This window comes from Triturus cristatus, chromosome 3_2, assembly GCF_964204655.1.
Source record: "Triturus cristatus chromosome 3_2, aTriCri1.1, whole genome shotgun sequence".
NCBI lineage: Eukaryota > Metazoa > Chordata > Amphibia > Caudata > Salamandridae > Triturus > Triturus cristatus.
The window spans coordinates 732,383,534-732,405,595 of NC_140584.1; the positions used below are offsets into that span (position 1 = coordinate 732,383,534).

At 45.1% G+C, this 22,062-nt stretch overlaps 1 protein-coding gene across 4 annotated transcripts in view; it reads right to left on the reverse strand.

The window, feature by feature from the left end:
• MYO1B (myosin IB) overlaps positions 1-22,062 on the reverse strand; it is a 715,692-nt gene that overhangs the window by 114,133 nt on the left and 579,497 nt on the right. For 2 of the 4 annotated variants that reach the window (XM_085648782.1, XM_085648781.1), the window contains 3 exons: positions 21,598-21,684; positions 19,879-19,953; positions 7,000-7,134 (listed from right to left, as the gene is read on the reverse strand). In XM_085648782.1, the coding sequence (XP_085504908.1) occupies positions 7,000-7,134; positions 19,879-19,953; positions 21,598-21,684 (297 nt within the window). The remainder of the gene's footprint in view (positions 1-6,999; positions 7,135-19,878; positions 19,954-21,597; positions 21,685-22,062) is intronic. The other 2 variants (XM_085648784.1, XM_085648783.1) reach the window with 1 other exon arrangement.

Sequence of the window (22,062 nt, forward strand, 5' to 3'; positions counted from 1 at the left end):
GGAACTATGGGAACCATGCTCTGAAACATTGGTAGTGACATAAATGTTAGCACTGTAAGTGAAGATCCCCAACTACAAGATACACGTCCTATGCTGGGCTACAAAAGAACTACATTGAGACCGAACCCAAGACCGACTACAATATCTGATGCCTGATCCTAGCAGGAAGACAGATGCATCTGAATCCTTCCTATCATCAAGCAAGTGGAACTACCTATATACAGCAAGACATTTGATCATATTTAACCTCTACACTGTGACAGAGGGGCTGCTTCGAGAAAATAGAACGTCTTGTAGTACACTGATGAAGAGCATTGTCTCTTCCAGAGTGAGAGTACTTTCCCTCATCCATCACCTATCTGAGATGGAATAGCAGAATCATGACCTGCTGCCCTGAGTACAAGACTGCCTCTGAGGCTCTCACTACCAACATGGTAAAGAAGGGCTAGCTTTACATCCTTTAATAGAGCAAATGAGTGGCCTCCACATTCACCAGCTTTGTGTAAACAAGTGGCAATGACTAACTTGTAAATCACCTTGTACTGTTAGTGAACACCTCCTAGCACCAGCCAATGGAATTTCCTACACTTCGGCTACGACTTGACATGGAATTGCTTTTTTTATCAATTACACACAGTCTATCACCAGCCTGTAGATCCAACAGGATGTAGCACAGATTATCGTAAAAAACTAATTTGGCAGATACAGGCTGTATCGTTGCAGGACCACTATGGTCGTTACACTAGCCGTGGGCTTTTTTCACCACAAAGAATCAAGATTTTGGATGAGGGCACTCCAAGTTGACAAATGCAAGCATGGAGTGCTTTCCCTCTTCCCCTCACCAGTGAGGCTACTTCATGATCAACAATGAGGCAGATCTGTTTATGTTGCTCTTTGGGGGTGGGGGAGGGCTGCTTTCCCCCTCTGCCCACTGGCAGAGTGATTCTATACATTTCTGTTCTGTTGCTTTCCATGAAGCTGTTAAACATTTGCATTGCGCAAGACTATTTCCTTTTACCAAGAAACATCTGAACCTTAGGAAGGCTTCAAGCAGGGTGAGAAAGGGTTCACATTTAGGGTCTTACACCCTTCATATCCCCAAATTTGCAATTTATAAGCTGCTTGCTATGTGATTTGGCAAAGAACTTACCATCATCAAATGAAAGGCACTATGCCTTGTGTTGGGCCATTCAAAGGGTTGGAGTGACAATCGAGGGCTGGTGCTTTACATAAGTGCCAAAACAAGCAATGCATCTAGGTTCTACCTCCAGAGGACACCGAGCCTCTTTCCACTTATTTAGGTAAAGCAAAAAAGAGACAGCAAACTGAAAAATTAAAGAAATTCCCCACTGACTTTGTACAGCAAGAGAGTTATATTAAGATACGCCTATAAACCAGTGCTGACAAGTACTCTGGTTTCTGTGTTTAATAGGGATGTTTAGGCAAAGACACCATAAACCACCATGCTTGTTCCAGGTGGTGTGTAGCTGCACAGCTGGGTTGCTGTGGAATAATTCAAAGTGTGAAGTGAGTAGATGGTCATAGGGAGTGTTAATTTATATAAATGTTTGGAAGGCTAAAGTAGAGGCTATAATCCAACCTTGTTTCCATTTTGTCTCATCTTTGCATACCACCCTAAATACTTTATAAAACAGGTTTGACTTCTGACACGTCGCACACATTCGATTGTTTCCAAATGTGATTCCTATACTTCCGTCACAACCACATCTGTAAAGGGTACTAATCACACTATCAAGCACACAGAGCAGAAGTAATGTTTCTCCTCCATGAGTGGTATTACTTACTTGAATGTGCTTGTTTCAACTAGAAATTCAAGCAAAGTGGGGATTAATCTGAGAAGAGGCGGACTCGGAGCTGATACGTCTAGAAGCAGATTCATGTAATGTATGGTGCCCTGTTTGACAAAGAGATTTTGCTTTCCTTGGTGTGGAGTGGCTCCGTGAACAGCGGCAACTGGTTGTCGTAGAACTTACTGGTTGCGGGCTGGAGGGCGGCCCGGTGGGGCTTTGGACTGATGGCCCTTGGCAGCCCCCTTAACTCTTTGTGTGTTTGAATTTGGGCAACAGGCGCTCTAGCAGGGTAGCAGGGTGGGGGAGAACAGTTCAGGGGGTCTTGTTTTGTTTAGTTGTGTTATGCAGGATTCTGAACCTAGTAGCCATCTGCAGTGACCAAAGTCTGAGGTTGATTGACACCACGCCGTTCTATGAAGGGTGGGAACTCAGGGGAATACCTCACCTAGTGGGGTCTCAGTGCTGATTTTGTGGGGCATAACACGGTGGGGGGGGTTTGACACTTTCATGGGAAATGTTTAACAGTCATGACTACTTTGACATTCTCTGTTTATTGGCAAATACCACATGCGAACATTCAATGCGCTTGTCCCGGGACTGTCGTCCAGAGCCTTTACATTTGAGTACTAATTGGGGAGGGTACAGGTTGTTTGGTTTCAGGTTTAACAAGCATGACCACATTGAATTGATCCCAGTATTGGCAGCTAGCAGCAGTGCTTTTCAGGTGCAATTGCCCGCGGTGACCGGGCGGGACAGAGATGTTATCCCCCATCGGGGTGGGTATGCGAGGTGTCCTCTGGACTCCAGTAGCTATATACTAAGGTATGAAGGGGACGACATCTAGGCAGGGGCGTGGAACGTCAATGGGCTGGGGGATAAGATCAAGTGGTGTGTGGTGCTCCAATTCTTGAAGCTACACTCCCCCGACATAGTACTTTTACAGGAGACGCACTTGCTGGGGAATGCTTGTAAGGCCATGTCGCGATGGGGCTACAAATTGGTGGCGCACTCTGCTTTTGGGTCTGGCTCCTGGGGAGTGGGTATACTAATCCGAAAGTCGTTCCCCATGACAAGTGATCTTAACCGTACTGACAAACTGGGAAGGTTTGTGGCCCTCTCTGGGACATGGAAGGGAAGAATACTAAATCTCCTTTCAGTCTATGTGCCTCCGGGACTGCACGGCCAGGCTTTCGCAGACCTTGGGGATCTATCGTTTCAGAGTCTCTCGATCGGTGGCCTCAGAAGGCCATGCTGCCCTCCCATACACAGATCCACAGTTTTCTGGGTGTTATGGCCTGGTGGACGTCTGGAGAAGACTACACCCAGCGGAGCAGCAGTACACCTTCTATTCAGTAGCACATCAAAGTATGTCCCGCATAGATTATGTCCTGACGCTCGCCTATCAAATTGGCAGTGTAAAAGAAATACAGCACTTGGCCAGAGGCATTTCTGACCACTCGCCCATATTGTGTCGTCTGGAGGTGGGGGAGCCCATGGTTGGCCGAACGGCCCCAATCAACCCGAGGTATCTTAAGATTCCCCAGGTTAGAGAAAAGATCCAGAGTGATACAGACCTCTACTTTCAGGAAAACGACGGGTCAGTTGAGTCATCGGGAATTCTCTGGGAAGCCTATAAGGTGGTAATAGGAGGGGTGGCCCTGGCCCAGATCTCGGGACATCAGAAGGAGAAGACTGCAGACATGGCCCGCTTGGAGGTAGAGGTCCTGCGCCTAGAGGATGCTCTTCAGGTGCAGGGCTCGGAGGAAGTGCGCCAGGAGTAGCGCATCAGGGTCAAGGAATACACTGACTTGACTACTGAAGCCGCTAAAATGCACCATAGTGCCACGCTCAGCCGAATCTATGACGTCGGAGACAAAGCGGGTAAGATGTTGGCTTGGCTGGACCGTAGAGACCAGGCCCAGCGAGTGGTGGTAGGGATCGTGACCGACTCGGGATACCGCCTTATGGCGCAGCAAGATGACGCCGACGCATTCGGCCGGTACTACCAATCACTTTATACGTCCCTAACTCCGCATACAGAGGAGGACGCCTACTCCTTTTTGTGTGATATCTCCTTGCCTGCGCTCACAGAGGAGGAACGCTCTAGAACTGGAGCTTACGGTTACGGAGGTTGAAAAAGCCATTCATGACCTGCGCGGCTGGAAAGCGTCGGGCCCACATGGCCTGCCCATCGAATTGTTTAAATGCACTGCGGGCAAGGCTGCTCCCTATCTCACTAAAATATTTCAGGAGAGTAGGGTGGAAGGGGTGCTACCCTCTGATCAGAGACTGGCTACCATAATTGTAATCCATAAAGACAGTAAGCTCAACGATAAATGCTCCTCCTATCGGCCAATTTCGTTGCTTAACTGCGAAGCGGAAATACTAGCTAAGGACCTTGCTTCTCGCCTGCTCAAGGTCATTGCCCGCATGGTCCACCCAGATCAGTCTGGATTCATGCCCGTGCGAAACACCTCCCTCAACCTGCGCAGACTCCAGGGTGTGCTGTGCAGTGCGGACACAATTAGAGAAGATGCGGTCATAGTCTCACTTGGCGCGGCGGTGGCATTTGACACCACAGAATGGCCCTTTATGTTCGCGGTCCTCCAAAAACTGGGCTTTGGCCCTGGATTTGTCGGCTGGATCCAGCTCCTCTTTCACCGGCCACTGGCGCAAGTGGTGGTGAACAACAGGAAATCATCCACCTTTACTCTCAGCAGAGGCACCAGGCAGGGTTGCCCCATGTCCCTGCTCCTCTTTGCCTTAACCCTCGAGCTACTGGCAATGTGGGTCCGGAATGACCCAGTAGTCCAGGGCCTTAAGTGGACCACCGGATGGGAAGACCAAATATCGCTATATGTGGACGATATTTTGCTCTACTTAGCATCCCCGGCGGCATCCTTAAACCGAGTTCTGAATATGTTTCAGGTGTTTGGCAGATACGCAGACTACAACATTAACTGGACAAAGTTGGTGCTCTAAGTTCTTAGTGGAATGCTGGCCCCGCTCCCGCATGGCTGTAGGCTTGTTGAGGCTCAAGATGGGTTCAAATACCTAGGGATCTGGGTCTCCAAAGACTAGACCAGATTTTATGAGCGCAATCTACTTCCACCCCTGGTGTGTCTCAAGTCAGATGTCCAGCTTTGGAAAACACTCCCGCTGTCTCTCTTGGGACGCGCGGCCCTATTTAAGATGATGTCCCTTCCCAGATTCCTGTGCGTATTGCAAAATACCCCACACCCGGTTCAATCCTTGTTCCTCAAAGAAATCGATGGCTGTATCCGTGACCTGTTGTGGTAGGGCAAGCCCCTGCGTATAGCGACTCACAAGCTCACGCTGGGATGGTACGACGGGGGAGAGGGCCTACCGGACAAACGGAAATATTATTGGGCATCACACCTGGCGGCAATCAACCAGTGTACGTATCGACCGCAGGGCGACCTGGTCTTCCAGATGGACAGATAGCGCTTACCGGGGGGGCGGGAGGGGGGAGCTTTGAAGGGGCCTTGTACGTGCAGTGGTTGAAACTGGCCCCACCGGCCATGCGGTGCAAGTGTGGAATCGACTAACTGACATTTGGGGTGGGAGGGTAAACTCACAAAGGCCACACCACTCTGGCACAGCAAACAACTGGGCAAGCTACATCGCTCGAAGGAATTTGATAAATGGGACCTTATAGGCATATCAAGGGTGGGAGACTTATGGAAGGCAGGTGGGGTGGTCCCGTTCACGCAATTGCAGAAGGAGTATGAATTGGCAAGATGTGAACACTTTAGATATCTCCAGATTAGGCACGCCCTGCGTGTGGTCCTCCCTGAGGGTAGGACACTCCCGGAGTCCTCCCCCCTAGAGGATCGGGTATTAGACGGCGACATACCAGAAAAGGCTATTTCTCTTATATATAAGAAGTTGGTCAACAACATGGGTGACCCTCTGATCCTCCTTAGGGAGAAATGGGACCATGATGTGGCAGGGCTTGAGGACGACGAGTGGCTGGCGGCGGTGGCCGGGAATCCCCTAGGGAGCTGGCAATCGCCTCCAGGCTCCGACTGGTGCAACTTAAGATTGTCCACAGATTCTATCTGTCTGGATCAGTGCTGGTGCGTATGGGAGTTTGCACTGATGGGGCCTGTGCCAGACGAAGTGGACAGGAAGGGACCTTTGTCCATACACTCTGGGAGTGCACGTTCATTCAGAGGTACTGGGAGTCAGTTGTGGGACTAATGGAAAGAGTATTAGAGATGACGATTGACTGCAACATCAAATTGGCCATCCTGAATATATGGGGTCCCACTGATTTAGGTACCAAAGACCGCATTTGGGTCACTCTGGAGCTAATGGTAGAAAAACGGAACATTGCAAGATTGTGGAAGTTGCCGACCGCTCCGACGCTTGCGGAGTGGGGCAAAGACATGGACTGGTGCATGGTCATGGAAAGATCGGTCTATGAGGCCAGGGGATGCCCAAATAAATGGACGCAGGTCTGGGAACGCTGGAACAATCATAGGGGTGGGCTGTGTACACCTCCTAGGATGAGAGATGAGGTCTTAAACGAGATCTGAACAGGCCTCAGGGGACTACGGGGAATGTCTGCTGCAGCAGCGATATTTTAAGATGTGCATGAATAGCACCTTTACTTCCAATGAATGTGTGATTCACTCTAGTTAATGCCATGCTTATTGTTTCAATAAAAAGATTTATAAAAAAAAAAAATTAATTCTAGCAGCCTTGCTGCAGCATTTGTGAGTGTCATTCTAGGTAATAACATCAGATTCATAATAAATGGACTTAGAAGTGATAGTTTTGAAAAAAAGGAATCCCCATGTGTTATTCAAGCAGAAGTGAGAAACAGGTCTTTAATAAACGCTATAAAAAAGGAATCAAGTCATTGTTTTAGGAAAGAGTATTCAGGAGGATTCAAGGCAACAAGAGAAATAAGACCCAAAACCTATTTTTAGGCAATATTGTTCATAATCAGACATATATTATAGTTGCATTCAGCAGAAGAGTAGTTCAAAAGCAATCATTCACCAAAACATCCAAGTCAAGTTATCCAAGCATAGAACAGAACAGATTCTGCACATACTGTTAACAGATACGATATATAAAAGAAGCAGGCATGTGAATATACTTTGAAAAAACATCGTAAAGGAGCAAATCACACTAAGACTAACACAAACATACGTACTCTCCACAAATGGAATATCCGCTTCATTTCCTTGTCAGTGTCCTCCAAGAAAAGGTAGCGCCTCGCTGGCCAATCCTGGTCTATAGGCGATAAAGAAGGCATCTTCTTCTTCATTCCAAGAAAGTACATCTGTATCTGTAATAATCAAATATTTTTAATTCAATTAATAATGAAATCAAAACATACACAGTACGAAATCTATTGTGCATCAAGGTAATGTCAACAACATTTCTTCAAAGGCTTTATACCAAACTCATTTACTTTTGATTTTCGTTATGCAACATCCTCGTATTCCATGGAGAAATATATTCATCCAGTTCAAGCTCAGCAAATCTCCATTTTACGAAGTAAGGCAAGGCGCACATCACAGATCTTTCCCCGTGATGTAGCAAGGGTGCTAAGGGCCCTAATGCAAGCCTGGCAAATGAGCCCTCTCACTGGATAACATAACTGTGGTGCTGAATGCCCCTGATACGTCATACCACTGGGACCCGGGAGTAATAAATATAGTTTAATCCTTGAAACAATAACGGGCATACAACATGGAAAATGGAAAATCTATTAATATATTTATAATAAAAAGAGTCCTAAAGCAGCAGCATGGGGCTCAAAGAAAGACACTTTCATTCCTTTAAATAAGAACCTCCTAGAAACATTTTAATCACTTAACATTTCTTTTCAGTATAGAGAGGAAAAGGTTGTTTCAATATAGAGAATGCACCTACTTCCACTATGCAGACAGTTTGCCATTCAATGCAGAAACATGTTAAAGTGCACTTCTTTCTAAAATATGTAATCACTTCTTTTAAGCTGAACCCTTTACTTTTTATCAGCAATGATTTGCCTCATGATCAATTTACAATACTAATAGAGAGTTAGGTATGTCAGACTCTTCTTATCACAGGGATGGATTATGTTACTTACCCTGTAAGCATCTGTTCCGGGCATGTTGTGCCATAGAGTCACATGCTCTGCATACTCCTGCCATCTAGTGTTGGGTTCACAGTTGTACAAGATGTTTTTCTTCGAAGAATAGTTTCGAGTCATGAGGTAGAGGGGCTCCTCCACTTGGTGATACTGCGCATAGGCATCAACTCCCTTGTTAGATTGCTTTCCCGCAGTAGGTGAGAAAGGAGTGTAGTGCATGCATAACAAATAGAGATGTCCATGCCAATATGTGAATATGTGATGGAAATTTGTGAAAACGTAACTGCAACAGGCATAAGTGTCTGGAGAAGAGGGAGGGCGCATGTGAATCTAAAGCACTATATGCCACGAACAGATGCTCACAGGGTAAGTAACATAATCGGCTCACTGGCATGTGTGGCTGTAAATACATGTGCTCTGCATTGACTGTAAAGCAGTCCCTCCTTAGAAGCAGTGGCTGGCTTGTGAGTGTTACAGAAGCATGAAAAAGAGTATGTAACACGGCCTGCCCTACATTGGCTTGTTGGTCCTAAAATGTCCACACAGTAGTGTTTAATAAATGTGTGTGGTGTAGACCATGTAGCTGGTTTACAAATGTCAGCTATTGGAATATTTCCTAAAAAGGCCATAGTTGTTCCTTTTCTTCAAGTGGAATGTGCTCTAGGATTTACCAGTAAAGGTTTCTTGGCTCCAATCTAACAAGTTTGAATGCATTTAACTATCAACCTAGCTATATGCGATTTGGATGTAGGGTTGCCTTGATGAGGTGGAGAAAAAGCTAAAAAGAGTTGTTTTGTTAGTTCTATCTATGTAGAACATGAGCGTTCTTTTTACATCCAAAGTGTGAAGAGCTCTTTCTGCAATAGAATCAGGGTTACAAAAATAAACAACTGTAAACTCAATAGACTGATTGAGGTGAAACTGGGAAACTACTTTAGGTAGGAATTTAGGATTAGTACAAAGAACCAGTTTGTCTTTGTATTTGAAAGAAAGGTTTATCTAAGGCTAATGCCTGGAGCTCGCCAACATGCCTGAAGAAAGCAATGGCAACTAAAAATACCACTTTACATGATAGAAATTGAAGAGGGCATGAATGCAAATGCTTGAAAGGAGGACCCATGAGCCTTGTAAGTACAATAGTTTGGTTCCAAGAGTGTGCTGGAGGAACACAATGTGGAATAACTCATTTAAGTCCTTCCATAAATGCTTTAATGACTGGAATCCTGAAGAGCGATAGATGCTGTCTATTTTGTAGATGGGCAGCTATGACAGCAAGATGCAATCTAACGTAAGTATATCCTAAATTATATTTTTGTGAATGAAGCAAATAAATACTATCCTGTACTGTGGCTTTAAGGGGATTTATTCGTTTAGGAGGACAATAATAAACAAAACAGTTCCATTTTGCAGCATAACAGGGTCTAGTTGCGAGTCTATGTGCTTGTTCTAGAATGTCCATACATTCTGTTGGCAAGTTTGCTTAACCAAATTCTAACACCTCAGGTGCCAGAGCGATAAGGGTCTGGATGTCCGATTTGTCTGTTGTCCTGAGTGAGAAGGTCCGGCCTGTTGGGTAGCTTCTCGTGTGGGACTAGTGAGAGATCTAGTAAGGTTGTGAATCAGGGTTGACGTGCCCAGGTGGATGCTACAAGGATTGTAATGATGTTTGCCTGAGTTTCCGAACTAGAAATGGAATGAGAGGGAGAGGTGGAAAAGCATATATCCCTGACCAACTCATCCATAGCGCGTTGCTCTTGCATGGGGGATTTGGGGACCTGAAGGCGAAGTTATGCCATTTTGTGTTTTTGGCTGTGGCGAATTACTCTATTTGAAGAAACCCTCACTTCTGAAAGTATTGATGGAGAACTTGTGAATTAAGTTTCCATTTATGGGTTTGCTGGTCTGGTTGGTCCTGATTAGCAGGTGCACAAGAATGTTGTCCGTTCCTAGCAGATATTCCGCCTAAAGATGAATGTGGTGGTGAAGAGCTCAATTCCTTATGGTCTGAGCGAGGTGTGATATTTGAGATAACAAACCCCTCCACCCCCACCCCCGTTTTTGTAGATAGTGCATGGCTGTCATATTGTCTGTGTGGACTAGGACAACATTTTGTGAGAGATGAGGAAGGAAAGTTTTCAGTGCTAGGAAGACTGCCTGAAGTTCCAAGTGGTTCATGTGAAGGGATTGATGTTTGGCACCCCACAAATCATGTATTGTTAGGTGTTGGAGCTGCACACCCCAGCCTGTTTCTGATGCGTCTGTGTTTTGAACAATTTATGGCACTGGGCCCAAGAAAGGCCACCCCTTCAATAGATTGTTGGTATTTCACCATGGCAGAGAACGGTAAGTGTGGCAGTCCATCAACACTAGATCCTGCAGATGACCCTGTACTTCAGACCACTGTCAAGAGAGACACTGTTGTAGTCTGTGCTCATGGCAACTGTAGTTTGCAGAGGCTAGGAGCAGGCGAAGAGGATCGTAGAGGCAGTGGCCAGCAGCACAAAGGTAAGTGTACTTTTTTTTGTTTTTATTGTTTTTCCCCTTACTGCCGCTGCTTCCTCCCCATACCCCCCATCGTGTCAGCAGCAGCCGCCAACGATCTGATAGTGTTATTAGTGATAGCACGACCCTCTGCCACCGTCTGCTGCCCCATTTTGCGATACTACTCGGGGCGATGCTGATACAACTCTTACATGTCAGCACAGTGGGCACTAGGAGGGCCTGGCAGTTGGTAATATGCCAGTTAGCTGCTTGAGCCACTACCCATTTGCCTGCTGCATTGAAACACTTGCTCTCTTTTTCAGGGGGTGGCATATCTCCAGATGCTTGACTATTAGCTCTTTTACGAACAATGGTGGTAACTATAATTTTATTTTCTGAAAGGATTTTTATGTAATTGATCACCATGGTAGTCAGGAAATAACCTGTTGGTAGGCACTAGCATTCTGAAGAGGGGAGGATGAAGGTGTATAAAGATCTGGATCATTAGGTATCATTGGATCGGTATCATAAGTGTCCTATGGGTCTGGCTGTCTTAATGGGTCCCACATACCTCTAGGGTGTGATGTAGGTGAACCTGGAGGTGTAGCATCTATTGGATCATGATGTGAAGATGCATGAGAGGAAGGAGGAAATGGTAGTTGAGGTGGCGATAGTGGTGGCGGAGGAGGAGGTTGAGGATGATGAGTAGTACTGGTAGCAGTGTCCTTTGACCTCTTCTTTTATGGCACAGGAGTGTCCAAATACTCCTCAAAAGTCAATTGTCTCTTTGGTGGAGGAGAGAGCACTATTCTTCCAGTTCCTAGTTGAATCTGAATGTTTTTGTTGATTATCCATAGTTTAGAAGATAGGTTCAACAGGAGACATAGAAACTGTGGAATGTTTTCAAAATTGTCGCCTTTGATCATTTCAGAACCGAAGAGTGCTTCAAGGACTTAGGTTTGGCTGGTTTTAGAACTGAAGATATCATAGCGGAAAGATGTTTCTTGGCTGGCATCGAGGTAGAAGCAGTCAGAGGCAGGGTCAATTCCGAAGAGTGGGAGGACACCGACGTATGTGCCAGATCCGAGTCAATACTGAGTATTTAATCTTGGTAGATAGTTTTGGTGCCAGACCCGAGGGTGGGGCAGCTGAAGTGTCTTTTCAGATCGACCATGGACAGATGGCAGTGGTGGTTCGGCGACCTCTAGTAACAGAAAGGGTTAAGACTTGAAAGTCTTTTAAAGGTCGATGGTACTCACACGCTGCCCGAGTGTCAGGTTGCACTCAAATTCGTCTTCCCTGTCGGAGTTGGAAGTCTGCCCCATAGACAAGGGATCTTCTTCCTCTTGCAGCATGCTCTTCCTGGGCATGCTCTTCTATGAATATGTCGACTATGTCGTCTTCAGAACGACAAGACACTTCCAGCAGACACGCCCTTCGACCCTGGAGTTTTTTTTTAGCAGAAAGACTAGCAGGCATCACAATCGCCTTCACGATGATGGTGCAAGAAGCAGAGATTGCATACAAGATGTTGGTCCGACAGTGCATGTAAAGAGTAGGCCCTAGACGGGAAGCGCCCGGAGGGGCGATCTTTCGGTAACCAAGCCGATGAAGGGTGGGTGCAGCTTAGTTACAGGAAGGACCGGCCCGCACCCCATTTGAAAAACCAACCAACTAATACTAGCATTAAGTGGGCTTTCTGCTCCCCCAGGGGTAGACTGGGATAAATGTGCTAATCTGCCCCTGGAAGTGGGCAGAAAGACTGTTGGGCCATTAGCGGTGGGAGAAGCCCCCACTCCACTGTCTTTAAATCTATCTCTAGTGCTTAAAGGAATGTCTGCCCCCACCCCTTGGGTGACCTGATTGAGCGTATAACGCATATTCAGTCTTCTGAGGGAGAACAGACTGCTGGAGCCTTTAGGTGTATGGGTATGGCCCAATCTTAAAGTGGGCACTGCAGTACCCCATTTACATTTTTTATTTTAAACATTAATCTCTGGCTCCAGTTTGCTTTCACCCACCGGCAGCAAAATGGATCAGGAGTAACATCCCCCAATCTGCCCCTCCCATCAGAAAGACTGTTGGGGATTTTACAGGAGGGGGTCAGGCAAGATGACTAGTCGGCATCGCCCCACCCTTCTTTAATTTTTAAACATTAATACCTGGCTCTAGCCAGCTTCCTACCCCCACAGAGGCAGGGGGGAGCAGGGACAAGAAAGACTGCTGGGGCCTTCAGGGGTGAGGGTATTGCTCGAAGCCTAGGTGGGCCATCTCTACAACAGAATTTCTTTTTTTTTTTAGTAAATCGTAGGTTTCTAGTATTCTTTCTTCCCCCCTCCAAAAGTGGGCAGACTTGGGGTAAACCCCCTTATCTGGCCCCCACCAGGGGTAGAAAGACCTTTGGGCTTTGAGCCCATCCTCGTCATCCATTGGTCTGATAAACTGTTACTCACATTTTGTTTCCACCCACCACTACATACAGTATGGGGCAAAGGGTCAATCCCACTTCAACCACTGGCTACCTTGCACTTTAAAATGATGGCATTTTCCTCATCACTTGTGCACATCCACCTAGGAAGTAGATGACATCAATGTGAGGACTTTTGAGACAATTTCTCCATTTTTTTTGTTGGTTCACTGTTTAATTGTTTTTACTTTACAATGTTTAATTTGTATTGCATATGTTTGCAAAAAAAGACATAGCACGCTTGCAACAGACAGACCTACTGGTTTTGCCAATTCAAGAAGGCGGCTCTGACTGCTTCGGCTTACTCACCATTAATAAAGCACACAAAGACAGGCTCTTAAATAACAAGGTGAAAAACACAAATAGCAGAGACTGATGACTGGAGGTACCAAGGAGCCATTCGAGAACCTCAAAATTATCCACTGATAATCTTCAACACTCTGCTTACAGTAAGTAAAGTAGAACCAGTGTTGGGAGTAAAGCATAGGGAACATTGGAAGGTCACGCTTAATTATAGCCTTGCTCCACAAATGTAGCAACCTCGGTTAAAAACATGTGTTCCTCAATATCCGAAACATTTTTAACATATTGAGGTGGCAAAGCATGTCAAGTGTGAACGTACCATTTTGAAAAAGGAATTTTGTTCAAAGTTCGAACTATGTCTGACTCAACAGATTTTGCCAACCAACCAACCAACCAACCAACAAAAAAAAACAGGAGAGGAAGGGATCAACACGGCTAGTCCCCTCGGTTGAATATCAATAAACAAAGCCAGTGTACAATAAGGGGGCACTCTAATCAATGTGGTACATCAATCAATCGAGCCACAAGCCTCAGATTCCCTGTGAACCGTTATGTTCATAGGAAGTAAGCTTGGCAAAATCAGAACAATACCCAGTTGGTATGAAAAGCCCTCACTCACCAACCTGGTTGGTGACATGCTTCATCATTGGGCTTCCACTGGGACGACCGAATGTCATCCCAGTGTGCTGCGACGCCAGGTTACTGCGGAGCTGAGTTGGTTGTGTGGGGAAAGTGAATTTAAAATAACCAATCAAGTCAAAAAAGAAACTTTATTAATTTTGCTTAAAGGCAAGAAAATAAAAAGGAGTGAGGGTCAAAAAAATAAAAGACCTGGTTCACTCCGTGGCGGTCAACATGTTTCTGCCTCAGAGATTGTTAATCGGGCATTCGTCAGGACCAGAGGGGGATGTGCGTTGACCCGGTGGTGTGCACGCTCTAAGGTACACCCAGCCGTGGGCTAATGTGTGAAAAAATCAAAAAAAAAAAAAAACACACTGAATAGTGTGACCTCCGCCAGAAAAGTTAATATGGGGAGAGGAACGAGTTTACTTCTGATGGTTCAAAGTGACAAACAAACACAAAGACAAAACATAAAAGAAGTATTAATGTCTGTCACACAAAACGTGCTCAATGGATCAGCACAATAAAACTGATGTGCTCGAAGGACAAGTGAGTGCCTTTAGGTCTACCACAGGTGCAGTAATATGTGAGAAGCTGTGCACCTAGGTATAGTAGGATATCGGTGTAAGGGCAACGGAACGTTGTCCTCTCAATGGTGACTAGTAGTCAATGATCGGATCGCAGGTGAAATGTAACAGTGACACTCAATGCGAAAAAATCGCGCTAGGGATTAAGTTAACTGCACGCGATGCTTAGTGTGCAGAAAAGGGGACGGGTCTTACAGCGAGGCCTGTCCGTTGGAAGCCTCATGGGTCCCGGTAGGGGGGGTAGGAGCAAAATGGCACACCCTGCATCAAATAGAGAAGGAAGAGAAACAGAGTTCGTGTCAATATCACGAACGAGTGAGAAAGCGAAGACTCGCTTACCTTGTAGGTTGAGGAGCGGATTAGAATTACTTACGCCCTTGCTGCTCTCAACCCGCGTTATGCCTAAACAGCCTCTTGCTGCCGGGCCCGGAGAGTAATGCACCCCGGACGGGCGTGTGCTTAAAAGGACCTCACGGTAAATCCCTAGTGAGGTGGAAAAATAAGAGCTTGACCCTGATAGGATGGATAGCTCTGGCTCGCACGCTGATTGGCCCACAGGGAGCCAATCAGAGCGGCGAAAAGAAAAAAACAGGAAAGTTCGTTGCGCTTGGTAGCGATGGCAACGAGGGAAAAAGAGAGTGAGATACTGTGGAACTTTATTGGCACAAGAACTGCGGGAGTCTGAACAGACCAAGCACATAGCCCCGCGCGTGTGCAACTGAGCTTTAGCAAGGAAACGGAGGTATAATTGAATGGGGTTATGTTATGGGCACGCGCAAGAGGTCAAAAAGATCTAGTTACGCGTGCATGGACACTCAGTAGTGTGTCATGTACAGCAAGGGAGCAAAGTAATAAATTACCATATCGTATACTAATCAGACGACATATACCCCTTGACCAATTGGTGTTAGCAGATGGTCAAAAATATTGGTAAGAAAAGGGGGGGGTGTTATACAGTGAGTGGTGATAAACAGGCAGGTAGGGGACAATTAAAGGATATTACCCCAAGGGACATTATCATTGAGTCCGTGGAGGCTAGTCCCCAAACGGTACACCCACCTCTGTTCCCTTTCAAAAAGCACCTTAGGGATGTTGTAACCGCTTGAAATCTCTTCTATCACTGTCCATCTCAGATCGTTGGTAGTATGGTTTGCAGAGAGAAAATGTTCACTCATTCTGGTTGTAGTGCGTTTGCACCTAATGTTACTTCGGTGTTCACATATCCGGAGTCGCACCTTCCGTGTCGTCATCCCTACATATCGTAGACCACAGGGGCAGGTAATGAGGTAGACCACATTCATAGTGTTACAATTCGTGTGACCTCTTTGGGTCCAGGTCTTGTTAGGTTCTAGCTCGAGGGTTTTGCTATGTGTGGTCAGGTGGCATACACTGCAGTCCGAGCAGGGGTAGTGCCCAGTGATCTTAGGGAGGCCCCAAGCTTCCGTTATAGATCTCTGTGGGGTCTCTCGTGGCAGCAGTGGTCGTGTGTGTACTAGATTGTTGCGGAGGCTTTGTGCGCGTTTAAATGAGAAGAGGGGTTTGTCCCAGTTGCGATTTGCGCTGTTGATTATACCCCAATGTTTGTTGATGGTCTTTTTGAGTTGATTAGAAAGGGAACAGTATGTGGTGACACAGGTAAGTGGGATAGAGACAGTGTCCTTTGTGTAGTCTGTTAGGAGTACATCCCTCGGTTGATTCCTCGCACGTTTGTAGCTTCTGGACAGGAGGGGTGAGGGGTACCCTCTCATACTGAGTTTAGTAGTTAGATCCCGAGATTGGCTCTTGAAATCGCTCAAGGTGGTGCAATTCCGTCGTAAGCGGAGATATTGTCCGTAGGGTAGATTTTCCCTTAGAGGACGCGGGTGAAAACTGGTGAATTCGAGGAGATTGTTTCTTGAGGTGGGCTTGTAATAGGTCCTGGTTTGAAAGGACCCTCGTACTTTTGTTATCACCACGTCCAGAAATACAACCTCAGTGTCGTCATATGTATAAGTGAACCTCAGATGTGGGTTCAGAGTATTAATCCATTGTAGGAAGGATTGGAGGGTATTGTTACTACCTTGCCAGATCAGAAGCACATCATCTATATATCGCTTCCATAAGGCTATGGAAGAGCGATAGGGGTTTGAAGTTGGTAGGATGAACTTCTGTTCGAAAGCATAGACGTACAGTCCAGCTACACTTGGAGCAAAGGTACTCCCCATGGAAGTACCCGTGGTTTGGAGGAAAAGTTGGCCCTGGAACTCAAAGAAGTTTCTCTTCAAAGCCAAAGTGGCACATTGTAGCACGAACTCTTTTGTTGTGTGGTATTCCCAGGGAATCGAGTCGAGAGACTCTTCCAGGACCCTGATGGTTTCGTCCTGGGGAATGCTTGTATATAAGCTCTCTATGTCCAATGTTGCCAGTATAGTGTGTTCTGAGCATGTGGTGTCGCTGAGTAATTTCAGAAGGTCCTTTGTATCCTTTAGATAGGTGGTCGATTTTTGGACCAAGGGTTTTAGAAAGTGGTCACAAAACCGGGAAAGAGGTTCAAGCAGAGAGTCGATCCCCGAGACAATGGGGCGTCCGGGTGGTGAGACTCTCTCTTTATGGATTTTAGGGAGTGTATAGAAATAGGGGGTCTTCCCCGGGCCTTCTGTAAGGAATCGTGCTTCAGCTCTGGTAATGACACCCTGTGTTTGTGCCTCTTCGACCACACTAAAGATCTCGCTTTTGAGCCCCTCAGATGGATCATTGGGGAGTGGTGTATAGTTGTGGCGGTCGTTCAATAGGCGGAGGCATTCCTGATCGTAATCGGTAGTGTTGAGTAGCACCACAGCGCCTCCCTTATCTGCGGGTTTGATAGTCAGGGTTTTGTCCGCACGGAGAGAGATGATCGCTCTATACTCTTCCGCTCTCAGATTCTTAAAGGTAGTTGGGATGGTTGTGTTCTCAATTTCAGTAAAGACTGCTCTTTCGAAGGTCGTGATCTCCACAGGAATGGTGTGTGGAGGGGGATTGAAAGTCGACGGTGGTCGGAGGGGGGTATCCCCTGCGTCCAAGTCGTTACCATCGTTAACTCGACTTTCGAAGAAAGCTTTTAATTTGAGCTTCCTAAAAAATGCTGCCAATTCGCAATGAAGGCGAAATTTGTCAGGGCGGGCTGAAGGAACAAAGCCCAGTCCCTTTTCCAAAACCGACCTCTCAGGGTCCGTCAATGTCTTGTTCGACAGATTGACGATCAGGCTGTCGAAGTGCTCGGTCCCGAGGCCAGCAGTTCCTGAGCTTGTTTGCTCCGTGTGTGGTTGCCCACTGGATCGTCTTGTACCCAGTGTACTCTTTGGTTGTTCCCTCTCCGTCGGCCTTTTCCCCTTTGGCCCCTCTCTAAAAAATGAGGCTGTGGAAAGGGGTTGGGGGGGTACATTGGGGAAGTAAACCCTGGATTCCAACCCATCTGCGGGCCAAATGGGTAATTGAATGGTATAGGATGTGGGCCCATAGCACCTTGTTGTTGAGGGAAGGTTGCCCAGGGCGCTTGATTAGGGAAGGGACGTGACCTTCCTCTTTGTCTGCCCCTTCTAGATGGTCTGGTGCTGCCGCTGCTTGAGCCACTGCTGTTTGAGGAATCATCGTCTGTCCCGTAGGAGTTGGTTTCGGTCCTACGTGTGGACACAAAGGCCGGGTCAGCATAGGGGTATACTTTGTTAAATTCAAATTTTTAAGGTCTTTCTGAAATTGGTTAACCTTACTCTGTGTGAGGTTATCTTTGTACTCGTTGATGTCTTTGTTAAGTTCATCAAGTCGTTTTTTGAAACCAGTGAGTGTGGCTTTGAATTGTGTTTCAGTTTGAGTGATCTCAATCATGATCGCCTCAGAAAGTCGGACGGCTGTTTTAATGATTAAGACTAACCAGTCTCTAGTACAGTGCCATGCTATCATCGCCCAGTCTTTTCTGAAGGTGGCATCCTCCAGAAAGATGCGTGGGGCGTTGGTAACTAGTAAGCCCCTTGGGGCTGTGTTGGTCCGTAAGTACTCCGTCAGGATCGTGCCATGAAGAATTGTGCGGATTCGGTTTTTCTTCAACTCAGAGAGTTGTTCCCATTCGCTAGCATGTGTCACTGTTTGTGATATGGATGGGTCCGCGAAAAGTGAGGGGCGTGCTAGAATAGCATCCACCTCAGAGTCAGAGAAAGTAAGGCCAAGGGAGGCCATACTGTCTGAGTTCAGGGGGAATGATGCAGTAAGGAAAAAACCCCACCTCAAATTTAGGGGGGACAAGGAAATAAAACAGCAAAGTCTCTCACAGCTGTGCGCTGCTGAACTATCAAAAAAAAAAAAACAGGAGAGGAAGGGATCAACACGGCTAGTCCCCTCGGTTGAATATCAATAAACAATAAAGCCAGTGTACAATAAGGGGGCACTCTAATCAATGTGGTACATCAATCAATCGAGCCACAAGCCTCAGATTCCCTGTGAACCGTTATGTTCATAGGAAGTAAGCTTGGCAAAATCAGAACAATACCCAGTTGGTATGAAAAGCCCTCACTCACCAACCTGGTTGGTGACATGCTTCATCATTGGGCTTCCACTGGGACGACCGAATGTCATCCCAGTGTGCTGCGACGCCAGGTTACTGCGGAGCTGGGTTGGTTGTGTGGGGAAAGTGAATTTAAAATAACCAATCAAGTCAAAAAAGAAACTTTATTAATTTTGCTTAAAGGCAAGAAAATAAAAAGGAGTGAGGGTCAAAAAAATAAAAGACCTGGTTCACTCCGTGGCGGTCAACATGTTTCTGCCTCAGAGATTGTTAATCGGGCATTCGTCAGGACCAGAGGGGGATGTGCGTAGACCCGGTGGTGTGCACGCTCTAAGGTACACCCAGCCGTGGGCTAATGTGTGAAAAAATCAAAAAAAAAAAAAAACACACTGAATAGTGTGACCTCCGCCAGAAAAGTTAATATGGGGAGAGGAACGAGTTTACTTCTGATGGTTCAAAGTGACAAACAAACACAAAGACAAAACATAAAAGAAGTATTAATGTCTGTCACACAAAACGTGCTCAATGGATCAGCACAATAAAACTGATGTGCTCGAAGGACAAGTGAGTGCCTTTAGGTCTACCACAGGTGCAGTAATATGTGAGAAGCTGTGCACCTAGGTATAGTAGCAACAGATTTTGCAACAGGCATCAAAGACACTTCTTTCAGCAGACTTTAGGTAATCGGAATCAGATTTGCCCTATGTTCTCAGACCGAACGCATTGCAACGTATCATTAGGAAGTCAGGAGTTAGATTTATATCACTGGACTTTGGAGCCCACATTTTTCTCTTTACATTTACAGAAGCCAATTTACTAAATATGCAGTGCACGCTCTTTATTTATTTTTTATTTTTTACAAAACGTGATGAACCAAAATTCCACATTTCTGGGAAACTACCTAATTAAGACTAAACTGCCTGACAAATGTTTTTGATGAACGATTCAGTACTGAGTCATCAGCTTTTGATACTTACAATTCTCTGAACTGTAAAATCGTATATCCTCTTCCCAGCATGTGCACGAAAGAACTTCCTGTACTCCCTTCGCACCTTAAAAAATCAAGCAAAGAAAAGTTAAGAGTCTCAGAAGGAAACTCCGAGGTGATATTTCCTGAAATGATAAAACCTAAAATAATCCAGATGTGCTGTAAGAAAGATCAAAAGAAGAGTTAATAAGCAACATAACGGTGTAGACTTCGATAGTGATGTTATTTTACTGAAAAAGAAGGTAGCCAATAAACCTATTGTAAATGGCATGCTTAACATGTTTTCTCAAAGTGTGCCTTGCCTCGAGAAATGAGTAAAAAACGTTGAAATAAAGCTATATATTGCAACCTACCCTTTATCTTTAAAGTGAGTAGTACAAATTATGAGATTTTATCGAGCAATACTATCCAACTAAATGTTTATTTACACCCTTGTGTCATACATGCGTGTAAATTAATTTTGATCAGAAAAACCTGTGAGTAGAGATTATGTTATATATTGAACTGCGTCAGCATGAGAAACCGCATTTCATTTCTGGCCTGATAATACTGGTTTATAACATGATGAATAATTGTGTTGATTGGAGATTCATTGAGAATGATAATTAACAAAATATAGCACAAAGAAATATGGTATTTACTTTCTTTTAAGGTTTTTGAAATGGGAAGGAGTTTATGATGTGCTCAAAATGTGCATCTAGTGCCTTCATCGATGCTTTCACAATGTACATGGGTAAAGTATTGTGAGGATCAACTCTGATCACAACTTATTGGAGTGGCATTCAAGGGCACAGAGAGACTTTACTTTTGAGGTTTGAAAATTGGTCACTCTGATTATGCATTCCTTATTTTGTTTGCAAATAAAGGGATTTGGAACTAACGGCATAGTATTTTAAGTAAGAGATCAACAAAAAACATAATTTATGTAGATTCAAGTCTTTCTTTGCCATCAGCTTGTCCCAAATTTCTCTTTTTTTCCATAACTCTCATGAGGAACCTGTTCAGGAATTTTCAATTGGGAAAATAACTTTCATTGTAAGAAAAATGAGATGCCACTTTGATTATTAACTGCGCCAAATGAGTGAGTTGTACATGATGTAAAGTGTAAGGTTTAGTGTCTCTGACTCCAAATATGAGTTAAGCACAGGAAAAAGCGTACAAGGTGTATGTTTAAGATTAGTGTGAACTCTATCAGGCCAAAAAAACAATGCAATCTCTTAAGGACGTTATTACACAGATACAATCTCGCCATGGAACTATGCCAATGTTTCGATATTCCAAACCAAGCTTCATAAGGGTTAGTTGATGTGAAAGAGTGCAGAACTTGTCTGGAATCCGCATTGGAAGCCTAATTGAAAGTAGGACTGTGCGGCAGACTAGGTTAGCGTCATATCTTATTTTTTGCTTTCAAGTCTTCATCTTTAAACTGTACTGATCTTGACCAGCAAATGGAAAGCATCCTCAAGGTTTCCTTACTATTCAGACCATGATGCAATGAGAGTCCATAGTCATGGGTCACAAACCCCAAAATACTTTATCAATTGAGGTTACTGAGAACTCTGGTATAAATAGAAGTTCCATGACAAAACGTGCATGTTTATTTGAGAGATGGAAGTTCCAGAGAGGCACACAATCAACGATAGAGTCTATGTTAATAGAGGAAGACACACTACTGATTTTGCAACACGTAGGAGTGGATCAGAAGTACCTTAAGTCCAAGCCAGTAAGACCAAATGACTGCAACAGCATGCTTACGCCTAGCCTCTTCCTTCAAGCGCCTCAATTCCCTCCGAGCCTAAAACGTTTAGATAGTAAATGAAGAGACAGCCCGATACGGATAGCAAAACGCCCGGAAAAGGATTCCCCAAAACAGAATAATTGTTTCCGGAATACAATGGTAGTAAAGAACTAAATCAGAACCAAATTAACAATTTAAAACCCCTCATAAATCCCTGGTAACCAAACAGTTGTAAAATGGTTAGTATTTTCAGACACAAAAATTAAAACATTGATCAAAGGCGTGCACTGATTCGTAAAATGGCTGTGAATGGCATTAGAACAAAATAAATAGTACACATTTCTTTTAAGTCTTTTCCGGTTAACACCAAATATTTTATTACATAATCTCTGTGCTCGTATTACAGTACAACCACCGCCAATTAGTAACCTTCTG